Source organism: Phaseolus vulgaris, chromosome 6 (genome assembly GCF_000499845.2).
Source record: "Phaseolus vulgaris cultivar G19833 chromosome 6, P. vulgaris v2.0, whole genome shotgun sequence".
NCBI lineage: Eukaryota > Viridiplantae > Streptophyta > Magnoliopsida > Fabales > Fabaceae > Phaseolus > Phaseolus vulgaris.
In genome coordinates this window covers 17,932,557-17,947,050 of record NC_023754.2, presented here as the reverse complement: position 1 = coordinate 17,947,050, position 14,494 = coordinate 17,932,557, and the positions used below count along the sequence as shown (strand labels likewise).

At 29.8% G+C, this 14,494-nt stretch overlaps 2 protein-coding genes across 3 annotated transcripts; one reads left to right on the top strand and one right to left on the bottom strand.

Moving 5' to 3' along the window:
• Positions 1-411: 411 nt before the first annotated feature.
• LOC137831470 (uncharacterized) lies at positions 412-5,753 on the bottom strand. 2 transcript variants are annotated; one of them, XM_068639157.1, is made up of 5 exons: positions 5,573-5,753; positions 5,317-5,465; positions 5,169-5,217; positions 3,958-4,100; positions 412-721 (listed from the first exon to the last, which is right to left on the bottom strand). In XM_068639157.1, the coding sequence occupies exons 1-5, from the start codon at positions 5,619-5,621 to the stop codon at positions 635-637; spliced, it is 477 nt and encodes a 158-aa protein (XP_068495258.1). In that variant the 5' UTR covers positions 5,622-5,753; the 3' UTR covers positions 412-634. The 2 variants fall into 2 exon arrangements, with proteins under 2 accessions (XP_068495258.1, XP_068495257.1); XM_068639156.1 differs by having other exon boundaries at positions 5,169-5,465.
• Positions 5,754-10,658: 4,905 nt separating this feature from the next.
• LOC137831469 (vacuolar cation/proton exchanger 3-like) lies at positions 10,659-14,023 on the top strand. The gene is made up of 11 exons (XM_068639155.1): positions 10,659-11,041; positions 11,197-11,264; positions 11,380-11,408; positions 11,716-11,912; positions 12,027-12,242; positions 12,482-12,598; positions 12,710-12,826; positions 12,927-12,980; positions 13,085-13,201; positions 13,438-13,531; positions 13,698-14,023. The coding sequence occupies exons 1-11, from the start codon at positions 10,754-10,756 to the stop codon at positions 13,706-13,708; spliced, it is 1,308 nt and encodes a 435-aa protein (XP_068495256.1). The 5' UTR covers positions 10,659-10,753; the 3' UTR covers positions 13,709-14,023.
• The last annotated feature ends 471 nt before the right edge of the window (positions 14,024-14,494 follow it).

The window sequence follows — 14,494 nt, the reverse complement described above, 5'->3', positions numbered from 1 at the left end:
CTTCTAAATCTTTCAAAGCAATTTATTCTGCTCACAACTACACACATCTTCATATATTGACAACACTGGCTTATCTTTGAAGTGTCGTGCTATAATTTACAATTTTTTATTTTTTAACACCAAACTCCTAAAACAGCAAAAACATCTAATTCATTGTTCAAACAAATTGAATTTGCTCTTAATTATTTTCCACTTCATTTAACAGTGTTTGGAATAACTACAGCATGATGAAAAAGATCAATTAATTTTGTACAGTAAAAGTAAAACCAACAAATAATTATTTCATGACATCTACTATATGATTTTTGTAAGGAATTAATCAATTTTGTGTATTATCTAATCTAAAAGTTGATACTTTATATCCCTACCAACTCCTCCTCAATGGTTTAGAAGACTTTAAAATACCTCTAGTTATACAAATGCTCCATATTTTATACACTATTTAAATGCCCAAATGTCGGCGAAGTGATTGACAAATACCACGACTGAATACAGTTAGTCATCATTCCTTAGATGAAGTGCATTAAGACCGCCTCAATTACATTACATCAAATGAGGAGACAAATATCACATATTATTACCATCTGATCATCATCTTAGAGCAGACAAATACACATTACAACATCTAAGATCATCAATCTGATCGGATTCCACCCATGAAGGTCCTTGGATCAGGACAGTTTCCAGAAAATTGAGCTTGCGAAAAATCAAAACCTGGATTCTGCAGGAGGCACAGAAGAATCATGAGTAGTGGTTTGATTAAGGCAATAAGATCATCATCACCTGAACTATTAAAATCTGGGTTCCAGACAAGAAACAACATACAATCATAAGGAATAGTGGTTTGAATCAAATAATATTGTTAATGGCTAAGGCTACCAATAGTATAACACAATCTTTATCCATATATATGTCTTTCTTCAATAAAATTAAAAACCAATCTGGGAAGATAATTAAAATTCTCATAGTGATAATGCTAAGTAATATTTTTCTACTGTATTTTCTTCATTCTTATCTTCCCAGGAAATTCTACATCAGTCAACACACTTCACAACAAAATGGTATAACAGAGAAGAAAAATAGACATCTTATTGAAATTGCACGCTCTCTAATGTTAAATGCTAATGTTCCTGCTCATCATTGGGGAGATGCAGTCCTTATTAATGGTTTCCTAATAGGATACCTTCTTCCTCTCTTGAAAATGAAGTTCCTCACTCCATATAACTTTTCAAAACGAACCACTATATCATGTCTCTTCATGTGGGTTTGGGTGTACATGTTTTGTTCATAATGTCTCTCTAGGTCTTGATAAGATTTCTGCAAAGGCTATTAAGTTTCTTCTTGGGATATTCTCACCTTAGAAAGGGTATAAATGTTATTCTTCCTTAGCTAGAAGGAATTATATATATGCTGATGTTACCTTCTTTGTGGACACACCTTTTTTCTTGTCCTCCATGGAAGATTCTTAATTTTTTCAACAGGTCCTTCCTGTACCATCCTATGATCCATTGATTATTCCTTCTTCCTCTCAAAACTCAAGCTCAAAGTGTAGATGACATTGTTCCATTCTAACATACCAATGTCAGACACAAATCACTCCTTCATTCTTCTTGATGATACCCATGACTTATATCCTCCACCACTAGATTCCCATACCATGGATCCTTCCTCCTCATCACCTTCTCCTCTAATCATGTTTGGTCTATTGCTCTTAGAAAAGGTATTCGATCTACTCGTAATCCATATCATGTTTATAATTTTTGAAGTTATCATCATTTGTCTCTTTCATATTCCTCTTTTGTTTTCCCCTTGTCCACCATTATTGTTCCAAACAATGTTCATGAGGCACTTAGCACCTTGGATGACGACAATACATGATTGATGAAATGCATGTACTTGAACATGGTAAGAAGCTTGTGGGGTGTGGATGAGTTTATGATGTTAAGGTAGGTCCTATTGGTGAAGTAGATTGTCTCAAAGCTCTTATAGTAGCTAAGGGATACACTCAAATTTATGGTCTTGACTATTGTGATACTTTTTCTCCTGTGGCTAAGATCAACATTGTTTGTGTTTTTCTTGCTATGGTTGCCATTTGCCACTATGGTGATATGGAGAAGGAGATTTACATGGAGCAACCTCGTGGATTTGTTGCAAATGGGAAGTCTGGTTTAATTTGTAAATTACATCAATCTCTCTATGGCTTGAAGCAATCATCTCGAGCCTAGTTTGGTAAATTTAGTCATATTGTGCAAATTTTTGGATTTAAACGAAGTGAGGCAATCCATTTAGCGTTTTATTGTCATACTTCTTCTGGGAAGTGTGTTTATCTTATGGCCTATGTTGATGATTTACAAGAAATGACTAAAATTACTCAATTAAAAAAACACTTATTTAGCCACTTTTAGACCAAAGAGTTTGGGCTATCTAAAATATTTTCTGGGTATTGAAGTGGCAAAATCAAAATATGTCACTATTTTACAAAGAAAACATGTTCTTGATATTTTGGAGAAGACAGTCCTGAAAAATTGCAACCCTATTGATAGTATAAGTGTATCAACTAGCAATAAAGTATCTAGCGTTGGTATTCTATTCAGCCCTCTTAATATCCAATATCATACATGCACATGAAAATCTAAGCAATGCACTACAATTGAAATTATCTTCCAAGTTCAAGAATATCCTTGAAAAAAATCTAATGGGAGCAGGGCACTTATGTTTATAAGTGAACTCATGCCAACCGCTGAGGCAAACTTGACATTTGTTGGAGAGGACAAACAAACACGAGAATGGAAGCGTATCATCTAGCAATAAAGTGTCAAGTGTTGGTAGTCAGCCATCTTAAAAACTACAATTTCATCTTAACATTAATTGTGTTTATCCACATTAGATACCCACAAATAAGTAGTACGCGGTAATGAATAATACCTGCCAATTATCAGATCCCATTCTCAATGTTATACACTACTTAGGCCAAAAAACAGTATCAACCAAAGAACATGCTTTGGAAATGGAGGAACACAACCTAGAAGCTAGATGGGTAGACCCAACAGATGAAATATATGAAAGGCAACAATAATAGCCCATTAACTAGTAGGACAAGAAACAAACATAATAAAATTCATTTTGACAGTGTAGAATACACAACAGTTTTAAGTATACAAGTGACATCAAATAATTAGAATTAATATCTCAGAATCCATGTCAACAATTACTAATATTAGTAGTTAGGTAATTAGCTACTGTATAAAAGTAATACTCCATGTATCCAATACAGAAAAACAATAAACTTTGACAACGACTGAAATTTTGGTGATTTGATAAGTGAGACAGTACCAAAACTTCAGGGCAACATAACTATATTAAAAGTAGTAATAAGTAGTTTTTTTAATCTTAAAATGGTATGGATAGAGGTTGGACTGGCAAGGGTTAAATACTCAGGAATAAGGCTTAGATGCCAATAATCCATAACATAAAAAGCAAATAATCAGAACACATCCCTGTGTATTACCCAAATTAATCAATTATAAACTTCCTCATGAAGTAAAAACTGTAAAAACACTTGGCAGTGCAATGTTACACAGCTGAAGCCTTAAGGTAATGCCATAAAAGTGTTTTGAATGCTTTCACAAAATCATTGCATGATTTTAAATTACCATCTCCCAATCATTGGGAAAATGCAGTAGAGAGAGCTATTTTCATGATAAAAGAACGAACCTCTCTTCAAACGCACAGAAAACAAACATGAGGTAAAGATGAATTGGCAAGAAATAAAAGACTAAAAAGAAAAAATATCATACTATAATTTTTCATGTAGAAGACTGAAAATGAGTTATTAAAATTTCAGACCATAACAACAAAGGACACTGAGAAGCACATGGTAGACATATCATGGGATTGTAGCAAATGAATTCCAAATTGAAACACCTGGAAAAGGATTGTGATGAAAGCAAAACTCACCTCCTCTTGAAATCTCTGAAGCATGAGACGCTTCTGTTCAAGATCAGTAGAGTAAGGGTCCAACTGACCCTGACCTAATATGGGAGAAGCCCATGTCTGGCCTTTATCTCTCTTCTGCATTGTTATGTGCATTATATCATCCTCTGCAGGTCAAACCCCAAAATCAGCATTACTAACAAACTTAACCAAATCAAAATTATTTCATCACTGATTTCAAAAAGAAAAATCGTCCTCATTTGTTTCCAAAGCCAAACACCGCCAACCAATTAAAAATCACTATTTCAAAAACTTTATAAGATTATTATGAAAATCAACAAATTTATAACATAAATATATTTCTGCTATTAAACCTGCTGGATACTTAAAAAATGGGAATGTATCTCTGGGTTGGATACTGACACTCCTCGGGTGCTTCCATTATCCGTATACAAAAAGTATCCAATATTTTTTTATTTAACTATTTAATTCTTTTCTAAAACACTTCAGGGATACCTTTATGTACATATCCAAAAAAGTATCCAATCTTTTTCATTTGATTTTTTTATGGTATGATTTGAATAATTCCAAATAGTATCCGAAAATGTTTGTCTTAAAGTTTCTTGAACAATCATATTCTTCCGCATGTTATGAGGGAAATTGGAGTACATACCTTTTCATTTATTCTTTGAAGAGAACCTAAATTTCAATGAACTGGTAAAATTCTCTATTGATGAACTAAACTTAGAAGTTATGTTTTTTTCTAGATAATAGTTACAGAGGACAGAAGAATGGTTAATTTAGCATTAGATAGAAATTTAAATTTAGAAATGCTTCTGAATTGTAAGCTATTATGCAGAGGCAATATTTATTTATTTTGAGTTCGACCATAGATTTTTTACTGATACAGTTAGCAAGTATTGATTATGGTAAAGAAAAAAACTATATTCTTTTTGTTACTGTGACAAATGTTCTTTTGTAAATTGTGATCATCATAGTTATGAATGAATAAAAAATGATCAATGTCTCTTTATTTCTCATTATTCTACATCTATATAAAATATTTTATAACTTTTTTAGCATATCCATGTTGTATTCAAGTGTCCGGGCTTCATCGTATTTCTGATCAGATCATAACGTCTACACCGTAAGTGCACATATGATTAATTAAAAAAAAATATATACAAATCAATTTGGGACAAAGGGGAAAAAATTTAGGATAGCTTAAACTTTACCTAGGGTCCAAAAAGAAGAATCTGTCTTTACCGGGCAAGTGAGATCATGCTGAAAAAGAACACAGATAAATAAGGGGGAAATAAAATAAAATAAAAAGCAACAAGAGAAAGTGAGAAAGGATATGAAGTGGAGGAAAATTAGGGTTACGTTGAGATAGGGAGGATTGCCTTTGATGCCAAGTTCGAGGTGCTTGGACTGAATCTTACAGTAGAATTGCTTGGAATGGACGTTGGGAGGAAGATTTATGTAAATATTGACCTCGTCAAGGGTTTGATCCCACTCGAACACCTTTTCACCTAAAATCACACACACACGGGTTTGTTTGATTCGGATTCAATTGACGAAAAATTATAACAGAATAGAACAACCTTGGAGAAATAGGGATGGGGAAATTAAAAGGTACCGTTGTGGATGAAGTTGTGACGCTTTTCGGGGGCTAATTTTTCCGCCATTTTAGTTTCTAGGGTTTTCTGTACTGGCCTCCTTCTTCTTCTTCTTCGTTTCTGATTCTTCAGTTCTTTTGCTTTTCCCTTTGTTCGCGCGGTTTCCTTCGTTATTATTTTTGGTGTGTTAAATCTACGGTTTATAATCTCTAATGAAAGATGCATTATTTTATACATTTTCTTAAATTCTTAAAATCTTTAATCAGTTTTTTATCAGCACAAAAAAATAATAAATATATTTTTAGAACTGCTCTATTTTTTTAAAAAAAAATTCTATAAAATTATGATGACAATTATATGTTTATTTCTTTTTTATATTTGTGTAACATTTTCTTATCATAAAATAAAATAAAATTATTATCAATACTAATATATAAAAAGAGATTTCCTTTATAATTATTTTTGTTATACACAAATTTGTGTTTCTATTTATTTTTATTAACTTATTTAGTTATTTTGTCATTGTTATCTTGAATACTATTTTTTTCATTTTTTATATTCACTTTTACTTTTTTAATTCTATTATCTAAAAATTAAATGTAATTTCTTTCAAAACTTCTCATTTCCCTTCTTAATCCCCTTTATTTTTCTCCATCTTCTAATAATCAATTCTACTATTAGTTAACCAAAATAAATCATTCACAATATACTTTTACATTTATTTTCCTTATATTATTAGGTAAATTTCTACCCAATCTATGATATGCAGCAATTTTTTTAAAATTACCATTCATTTCATTAAAAAAATACATTTAAAAAAACAAATTCTAAATAGAATTAAAAAATATAAAAATAAATTGTATATTATGTATTATAGTTTTTTTAATAAACAGAAAAAACATATGATAGTGATAAAAATAAAAAAATATGGATATACAATAATAATAAAAAAATGTGAATACACATATTAATATTTAAAAAATACAAAATATACATAAGTTTACAATAAATTAAAATATTACAATATAAATTTATAGTTTTAATAAATACAAATATACATATAATACTGATAAAACTAAAAAATGGAAATATACAGTTTGATATTTAAAAAACACATAAACGCATAAATTGATGATGAATTAGAATGTTTGAGTATGAATTATTATAATTCATTTTAATAAATACAAATACATATATAATAATGGTAAAAATTTAAAATATGAATACATAATAATGATAAAAATAAAGAATGTGGATAGATAATAATAATAACAATAATAACAAATAAATAAAGATACACATTATTAGCAAAAATAAAAAATTGCAGATACACAATAATGATAGAAATAAAAAATTGGATATATAATATTAATAAAAAATACAGATACAAGTTAATAATAAAAATAAAAATTACTAATATACATACGTAGGAGCGTTTGTGTTCTCGTTAATTATAATAATTAAAATAAAAAATATATATTATTCAATTGTAAGAGAACTCCATAAAAATAATTCTAAGTATTTTTTTTATTGAATGAATAGTTCATTTCATTGTAGGTAATTATTTGAATTTAAAAGGATAGTTGTTTAAAAATAAAATGGTTAAAATATCCCTTATTAATATTAATTAAAATAAAAATATTATTAAATTATAAGAGAATTTGATAATATATACGTGATTTTTTTATTGTAATTTTGTATTTGAATTTAAAAGATTTTTTAGCTACAAAATAAAAATGGTAAGAATTTGTGTAAAAAAAAATAGTTAATATGAAGAATAATGTTAATTAAAATATAAATTATATTATTAAATCATATGAGAAGTTAAAGAGTATACAGTTAAAAGAATAGTGTGTATCCGCATTTTTTATTTCTCTTTCTTTAATATTTTTTTATTCTTCAAAAATAATTTCTCTTAATAACATTAAAATGAGAAGTTAAATAGTATACAGTTAAAGAGTAGGTTAATAAAATAGTGGAGAACGGTAATTAAAAGTTACATATGGTAAAGAGAATGAATGAATTTTCAAAATTTAAAATTTAAAATTACTATTTGAATTCAAAACCGTTTCTCCAGATAGAAAATAATTAAATAGAATTTTAGTTTCATATTTTTTTATAATTTTTAATATTTTATTAATTATGGATAAAAATATATGTATTTGGTAATAGTTAAAATTTATTTAAAACTACAAACTCAACCGAAAAAATAATTAAATAGAATTTGAGTTTCATATTTTTTTTAATAATTTTTAATATTTGATCAATTATAGGAACTAAACCAATATTTTTCATTAGGTCTATAAACAACCAATAATATATGACAATCATTACAATACATATGACACCATTAAACAATAAACCAAAAATTCATCCTTGTTTGGAAAATATTATATACAAAAGAAGAAAATGTAATGAAATCTGGTTCTCTTTTCTTCACCTTGGACCGTTAAACCTGTATAGAGACGGTTTAAATTGTTCTCATCTTTCACACCCAAATCTAATGTTCCTTCGTGTTAGAACCTTACGATTGGGGGAGTGAGCACGACAACGAAACTCAGTTTCTTCTTCTATGATTCCTCTAGTTTGCTATGAATATTAACTATCAACAATTAACAAATAAAAAACAAACAAAATATTAGTATAACATGTAAAACATAGATTTAAGAACACGATGAGATACCTTCTCTACATAATATGGTAGGTACCTATATAGGGAGAGAAAGTGGGAAGTAGGTATCTAGGAGAGAGAAAGTGGGAACTAGGATGCGTGGGTTATGTGTAGTGGAGAAACATAAAATCTGTTTTTTAAATCAATTTTAAAATTTTACAATTTTAATAAAAAAGAATATCAGTTTAAATCAGAAAAGTAATGTACCAAATCTCCACCCTCCTGCTAAAGTGGTCCACAAAATATTACAAATATCTTTAATTTTTTTATTTAATAGAGAAGGAGATCTTTAAAACAAAAAAATAACTAATCAATCTCTCCACTCTCTTCACTCCCTCCACTCTCCAGTTAAATAATAACAAATAAAATAAATTTTAAAATTAAAAAATTATTTTATTAATTTTTGAAATTATAAAATGTCCAAATAATCAAAATAAATTAATACAATAAATTATTAAGTAAAGATAAAATGGAAAAAAAAAATTAAGAGCAGTTAAGTGGAGAATAAGAAATGACACAATGACCATAATACAATAATAAAATTAAATATTAATATAAGGATAAAATAAGAAAACAAATTAAGAGCAGTTAAGAGGGGAATCCCCTTTATATATAGGTATAAATTATAGATTATAAATAACAAAACATAACAAATTTATTATTAAAATTAAAAAAATATTATTACATTTTATAAATAAATAATTTGTACAATATTATTCTAGATAGTTTTTTTATTAGGTAGGTAGTTTTTTTTATCGTGGTAGTTAATTGAGTATGAAATTACAATTTATTTAAAGATAAGTGTGTGTTGGTAAGTGCTATGTGTCTTGAACGTGTGTGCATGTATATGTGTGAAGGTATGTGTGTGCAAGTGCGTGTTTATGTGATCATTTAGATGTATTTATGTGGATAGGGGATCACTTTCTGCCAAAAGCGAGATGACGCAAGTCCATCTAGGTTATACAAACTAAAATTGGTAACCCGCTCTGCCATAGAGTGGGTTAACACTTTTATTTTTTTTTTCAATTTTTTTTAATTTGTGTGTTTTTATCTATTTATTTGGTTATAGTATTTGATATTACTTTTTGGACAATAAAAAATACAAGAAAAAACAATAAAATTGAATCATACTTTAATATTCTAATAAAAAAGGTTTAATGTCTAATAAAATAAAATAAATATCAACAATACTTCAATGAATCAAATGATGTATACAAGATTAATGTAAATAAAATTTTATATAAAACATTGAGTATCACCAAATTTAAATACAAAAACATGAGATTCCTCTTTAAAAGTATCAAAATTAAAGAATGATGAGTGAATGGGTTAGACAGACCGAGTCAATACGGGTTGACAAGTTAAAAAGTTAACTCGTCCCGCCTAAATGAAGCGGACTGGTGGATCCGATCCACTTTACCATTCCTAGGTGTGGAGGATGAGTGAGCAAGTGGTGGTTATAGATCGATATTTATCTTATGTAACAACTAAGTATTTTTAAATTCTTGGATTATTGTGTTTAAATACATAGTTAAAACATTAATACATTAAATCATTTAAAATCAACAAATGATTTATAATTCAAGGTAACCCTTTAATTGACAATTATTTATGTTCCAAGTAATAGGGAAAATGGAATAGAAGTTGTCAAAACACCTAAAACTAGTGAAAATCATTAAAAAAACAAAAAATCAAATATAAGGATGAACTAATTCGGAGAATATTATTTCTCAATTGATAGAATCAACAAAATATAAGACACTTCCCTAATTAAAAGTAGAAAACTTTTAAGCTTACTCTAAATTTAATTATAATTGAACAAAAATGTTATCGTGTACTTTATGGGACACGTTCTTAAAAAAATGAAAAATAAAATAATTATCATAGAGAAGAAAAAAGAGATAGAGAAAGAGACAAATATTATTTTTGTTATAGAAATGTGATTGAATTTCAATTATATGTTTTACTATGTTAAATAAGATTTTTTTATTATCAAGATACATAGCACATTTGTATAGAGAGTACTATACGGAAGGAAACTTCGTCCCCTTCAGTGAATCTCTAAAATGAAGCTAACTGCTACATCAACGTTCCATTCGTTTCTCTGCGTAAATACTTCCAAAATTCTACTTACGGATTTTGATGCTTTATTTACGTCACGGAAAAACATGTATTAGTACTAGTTAACAATGGAGTCAAATCCTTTGTTTCTTTCAAATATTATAATAATAATAATAATAACATTATTTATACCACAAAAGTTAAGCACCTCACATTCACTACTAACATCCAACACTGAAACATTCATCACACTTCCTTGTAAAACACTGATGCTAGCTAGCAAGAGCTGTGAAAATTCCTCGAAACTTCAAAGTTCTTCTAAAGAGCTTCATTGTACATGAATGGAGGCTACATTGTACGTGTAAATAATAGAGGCTACACAATAACAGAGGATGTATACATATTTTACCTGACTCAATTCACATATTCACTATACAGAATTAACAACTCTTGATTTGGTTCTACCAAAATGTCACACCACACTATGGAGGAGGACTTAAACATCTTGGAGATGAACACTGAGCCTTGTAACAACAGCAATGCTACATGTGCAAAGACAGCACCACCACAGGCACAGAACAACCTCACATCTTCAACTGTAACAAAGAAATGTCCATTTCTGGTCACCAAAGTTCACTGCCAAATGCTTAGGAGTTTCACAGCCAATTTGAAAGAGGTTGTTTTTGGCACTAAGCTTGCAGTGCTTTTTCCTGCTGTCCCTTTGGCTGTTGTTGCAGATTTTTATAGCCTTGGAAGGGTAAGTATATATGAAGCAAAATGTTCCATCCTTTTCAAGTTATTACTTCTTCCATATATAACATAATAATGTGTTAATTAGTCTACATAAGAATGGTTTATTAACACGAGAATGCTGTGGCATGAAGTTTTTGATTAATTTTCTGCCATATGTAGCCTTGGATTTTTGCTTTGAGCCTGCTTGGACTCACCCCGCTAGCTGAACGTGTCAGCTTCCTTACTGAGTGAGTTTGCATGTCTTCCTATCTTAAGATCATGCAGTCACTCTACAAATAAATTATCTTGATGTTCATGTTTCTAATTCTCTTAATCTGTTTGATTTTTCGTTCAAAATTGAAGGCAAATTGCGTATTACACTGGCCCCACAGGTAAAAGTTAAACCATGTTATCACTCGTCATCTACATGCAATAGAAAACTATATGAGTTAGGTAATTAAGCACAGGATAATGATAACTAAAAGTTTTAGTCTTTCACCTGAAACTTTTTATTTCACTTTGATTCTCTAAATTTACGAAGTTCTACTTTAGTTCGTTAATTAGAAAAATTGGGTTAAATTGATCTGTTTTTTCATTAAATCCTAATTCACCCTTGATTGAAATGGATTGTATTACATCAATTGAGCTACAAATTTGAAGAATAAATGGGGCAGTGAAAAGTGATTGAATATTTTTCAGTTGGAGGGCTTCTAAATGCAACCTGTGGTAATGCAACTGAGATGATCATATCTTTGCTAGCACTTCACCAAAACAAAGTAAATGTTGTGAAGTTCTCCCTGCTGGGTTCCATTCTCTCAAACCTTCTATTAGTTCTTGGAAGTTCACTCCTTTGTGGAGGCTTAGCCAACCTTAGGAAGGAGCAAAGATATGACAGAGTACAATATACAATGCTTCTTACCATTTTGTTTCAGTTTCAAAATTTTCTCACTGTTTAATTTTCTTGCTTCTGACCCTGAAATTTTTTTGTCATTTGGTGATCGAATGAGCAGAAACAAACAGATGTAAACTCACTGGTTTTGTTGCTGGGGTTGCTGTGCCATTTGCTGCCATTAATGTTCAGATATGCCATAGCAGAAGAATATCCTTCAATAGCCACTAGCACTCTACAATTGTCCAGAGCAAGCAGCATTGTTATGCTTCTTGCATATGCCGGATACATCTTCTTTCAATTAAAAACACATCGACAATTTTTCGATGGACAAGAGGTGATTGATATTCAACCCTTGATTCAGCACATTTGATCAGCATTACTCCAACATTTTTGCTAAACAAAATAACAATTCCTGTTCAATATATGACACTAATTTTGACTTGGTGAAGATGTAAAACAAGCGTTGACATTTTATATTTTATAGAATAAGTTGGTCTAGTTAAAAACTCCTGTGTTTTGACATAATAGTAATTTTCCGATACAATGATAATTAAGCAAGTGATTTGATCACAGGAAGATGAAAACGAAGAAGAGAAGGCTGTGATAGGATTTTGGAGTGCATTTACTTGGTTGGTTGGTATGACACTTATCATATCTCTGCTTTCTGAATATGTTGTGGCAACCATTGAGGTACATATCAATAAGTATTTTACCTATATTATTCTTGAAGTGCATATATTCAGAAATTTCAACGGCTTGAACTTAGATTAATGAGTTGTTGATCCTTTCATGCTTAACTAGGCTGCTTCAGATTCCTGGGGCATTTCTGTTAGCTTCATTAGCATAATTTTGTTACCAATTGTGGGAAACGCTGCAGAGCATGCTGGCTCAATCATTTTTGCTTTTAAGAACAAGTTGGTATGGTTACATCAATTATTTTGCTAAGCATAAGTTTCAATTTTGTGTGAAAGCTTAAGTTTGTCAACTATCTTTAATTTAAGATCTATGTATGATTCAGGACATATCATTGGGTGTTGCTATGGGATCTGCAACTCAAATTTCTATGTTTGTGGTGAGGCTAAACTATTATGAATTGTGTGTATAATGTAAGGTATGAGTATGGAGAATACATAATGCTTTGAGACCAAATTTTGATTATCTAATTATAAATGACAGGTTCCATTAAGTGTAGTTGTTGCATGGATAATGGGTATAGAAATGGACTTGGATTTCAATCTCCTTGAAACCGGGTGTCTTGCTTTTACAATTATTGTTACAGCATTCACTTTGCAGGTAAACTATGCATAACACCTTCTGCATATATATGTGGTGATGAATATTGATATGTTGAAAACCATATACCAGATTACAAACTTTTTATGAAATGAAACAATTTTAAATTGTATTGGCCAAATCACAATTGTAGACTACTAGACTGATGTTTTTCAAAACATAGTTGTGAAAGGATCATTTTCCATATTTGATATCACTTTTATTTTTCTAATATGATTTTGTTGTATCTCATATAGGATGGAACTTCACACTACATGAAAGGAGTGGTTCTTTTCCTGTGTTACATTATCATTGCTGCATGCTTTTTTGTTCACAAAACTCCACTAATTAGTAAGTACAGATCTTGCTATTCCAAGCTACATGTTTAACCCTATCTAGTATTCCATGTAAGTATTTTTATAGTGTAACATATGAACACCAAATGTAAACGAATCAGTTGTAGCATTTTGACATGAAATGATGGTGGATTTGACAGTGTTAATTATCTGTGTTACAGATGAAGCATAGAGTAGGGTGAATTTCTGAGGTAGAGAATAAATTGGAATGAAGAGGTGCATCTTCTTTTAGGTGGATGCTTGTGTCTTTGAAACTAAAGCTTGGAGGGCCACCAGAATGTCACAAAACCACAGAACATAGCATTGATGTTTCCCTATAATAATAAGGTATATATATACAGAACAGTGTGACATTTAGGGTGATAATTTGAATCCCCTTTTCCCTTTTCTTTACCTTTTCCATGTTTCCTGCTTACTCCATAATTACATATTTTTTCACTCAATGTACGAAATAAATTACCAGTAATTAAAGCATGATGTTTCCTTATTTCTTGCCTTTATAGACAAACTCTCTTTTTAAGCTTTCTCACTACTATTTTTTTACTGACACAAATCATCATGATTATTTTAATTTAAACATAATTCCACATTTTATTACTTAGTTTTTTGTCAACATTTTTTCATTATATATTATTTTATTTACATTATTTATACAGAACCATAGTCTACATCAGCAAACTATCTATTTCAATAGCTTACAAGTTTCAAACTAACTCCCCCCAATCTTCTCTTAATTTTATATTTTAAGGCAACAACAGGAAAAGAAAGAGAGAACATACTCTCACACCAAATCTCACATATATCAAATAAAATAACATTTATTCTCAATCATTATCTCTACTTCATTTCAAGCAACTCTTTGGTAAAGTCATTATTCTTTTGTATCTACTATCAAGTTAATCGCAACCTTAACACGAACATCATCATGCTCTCTGATCCCAAAACTAACAATGGAAAA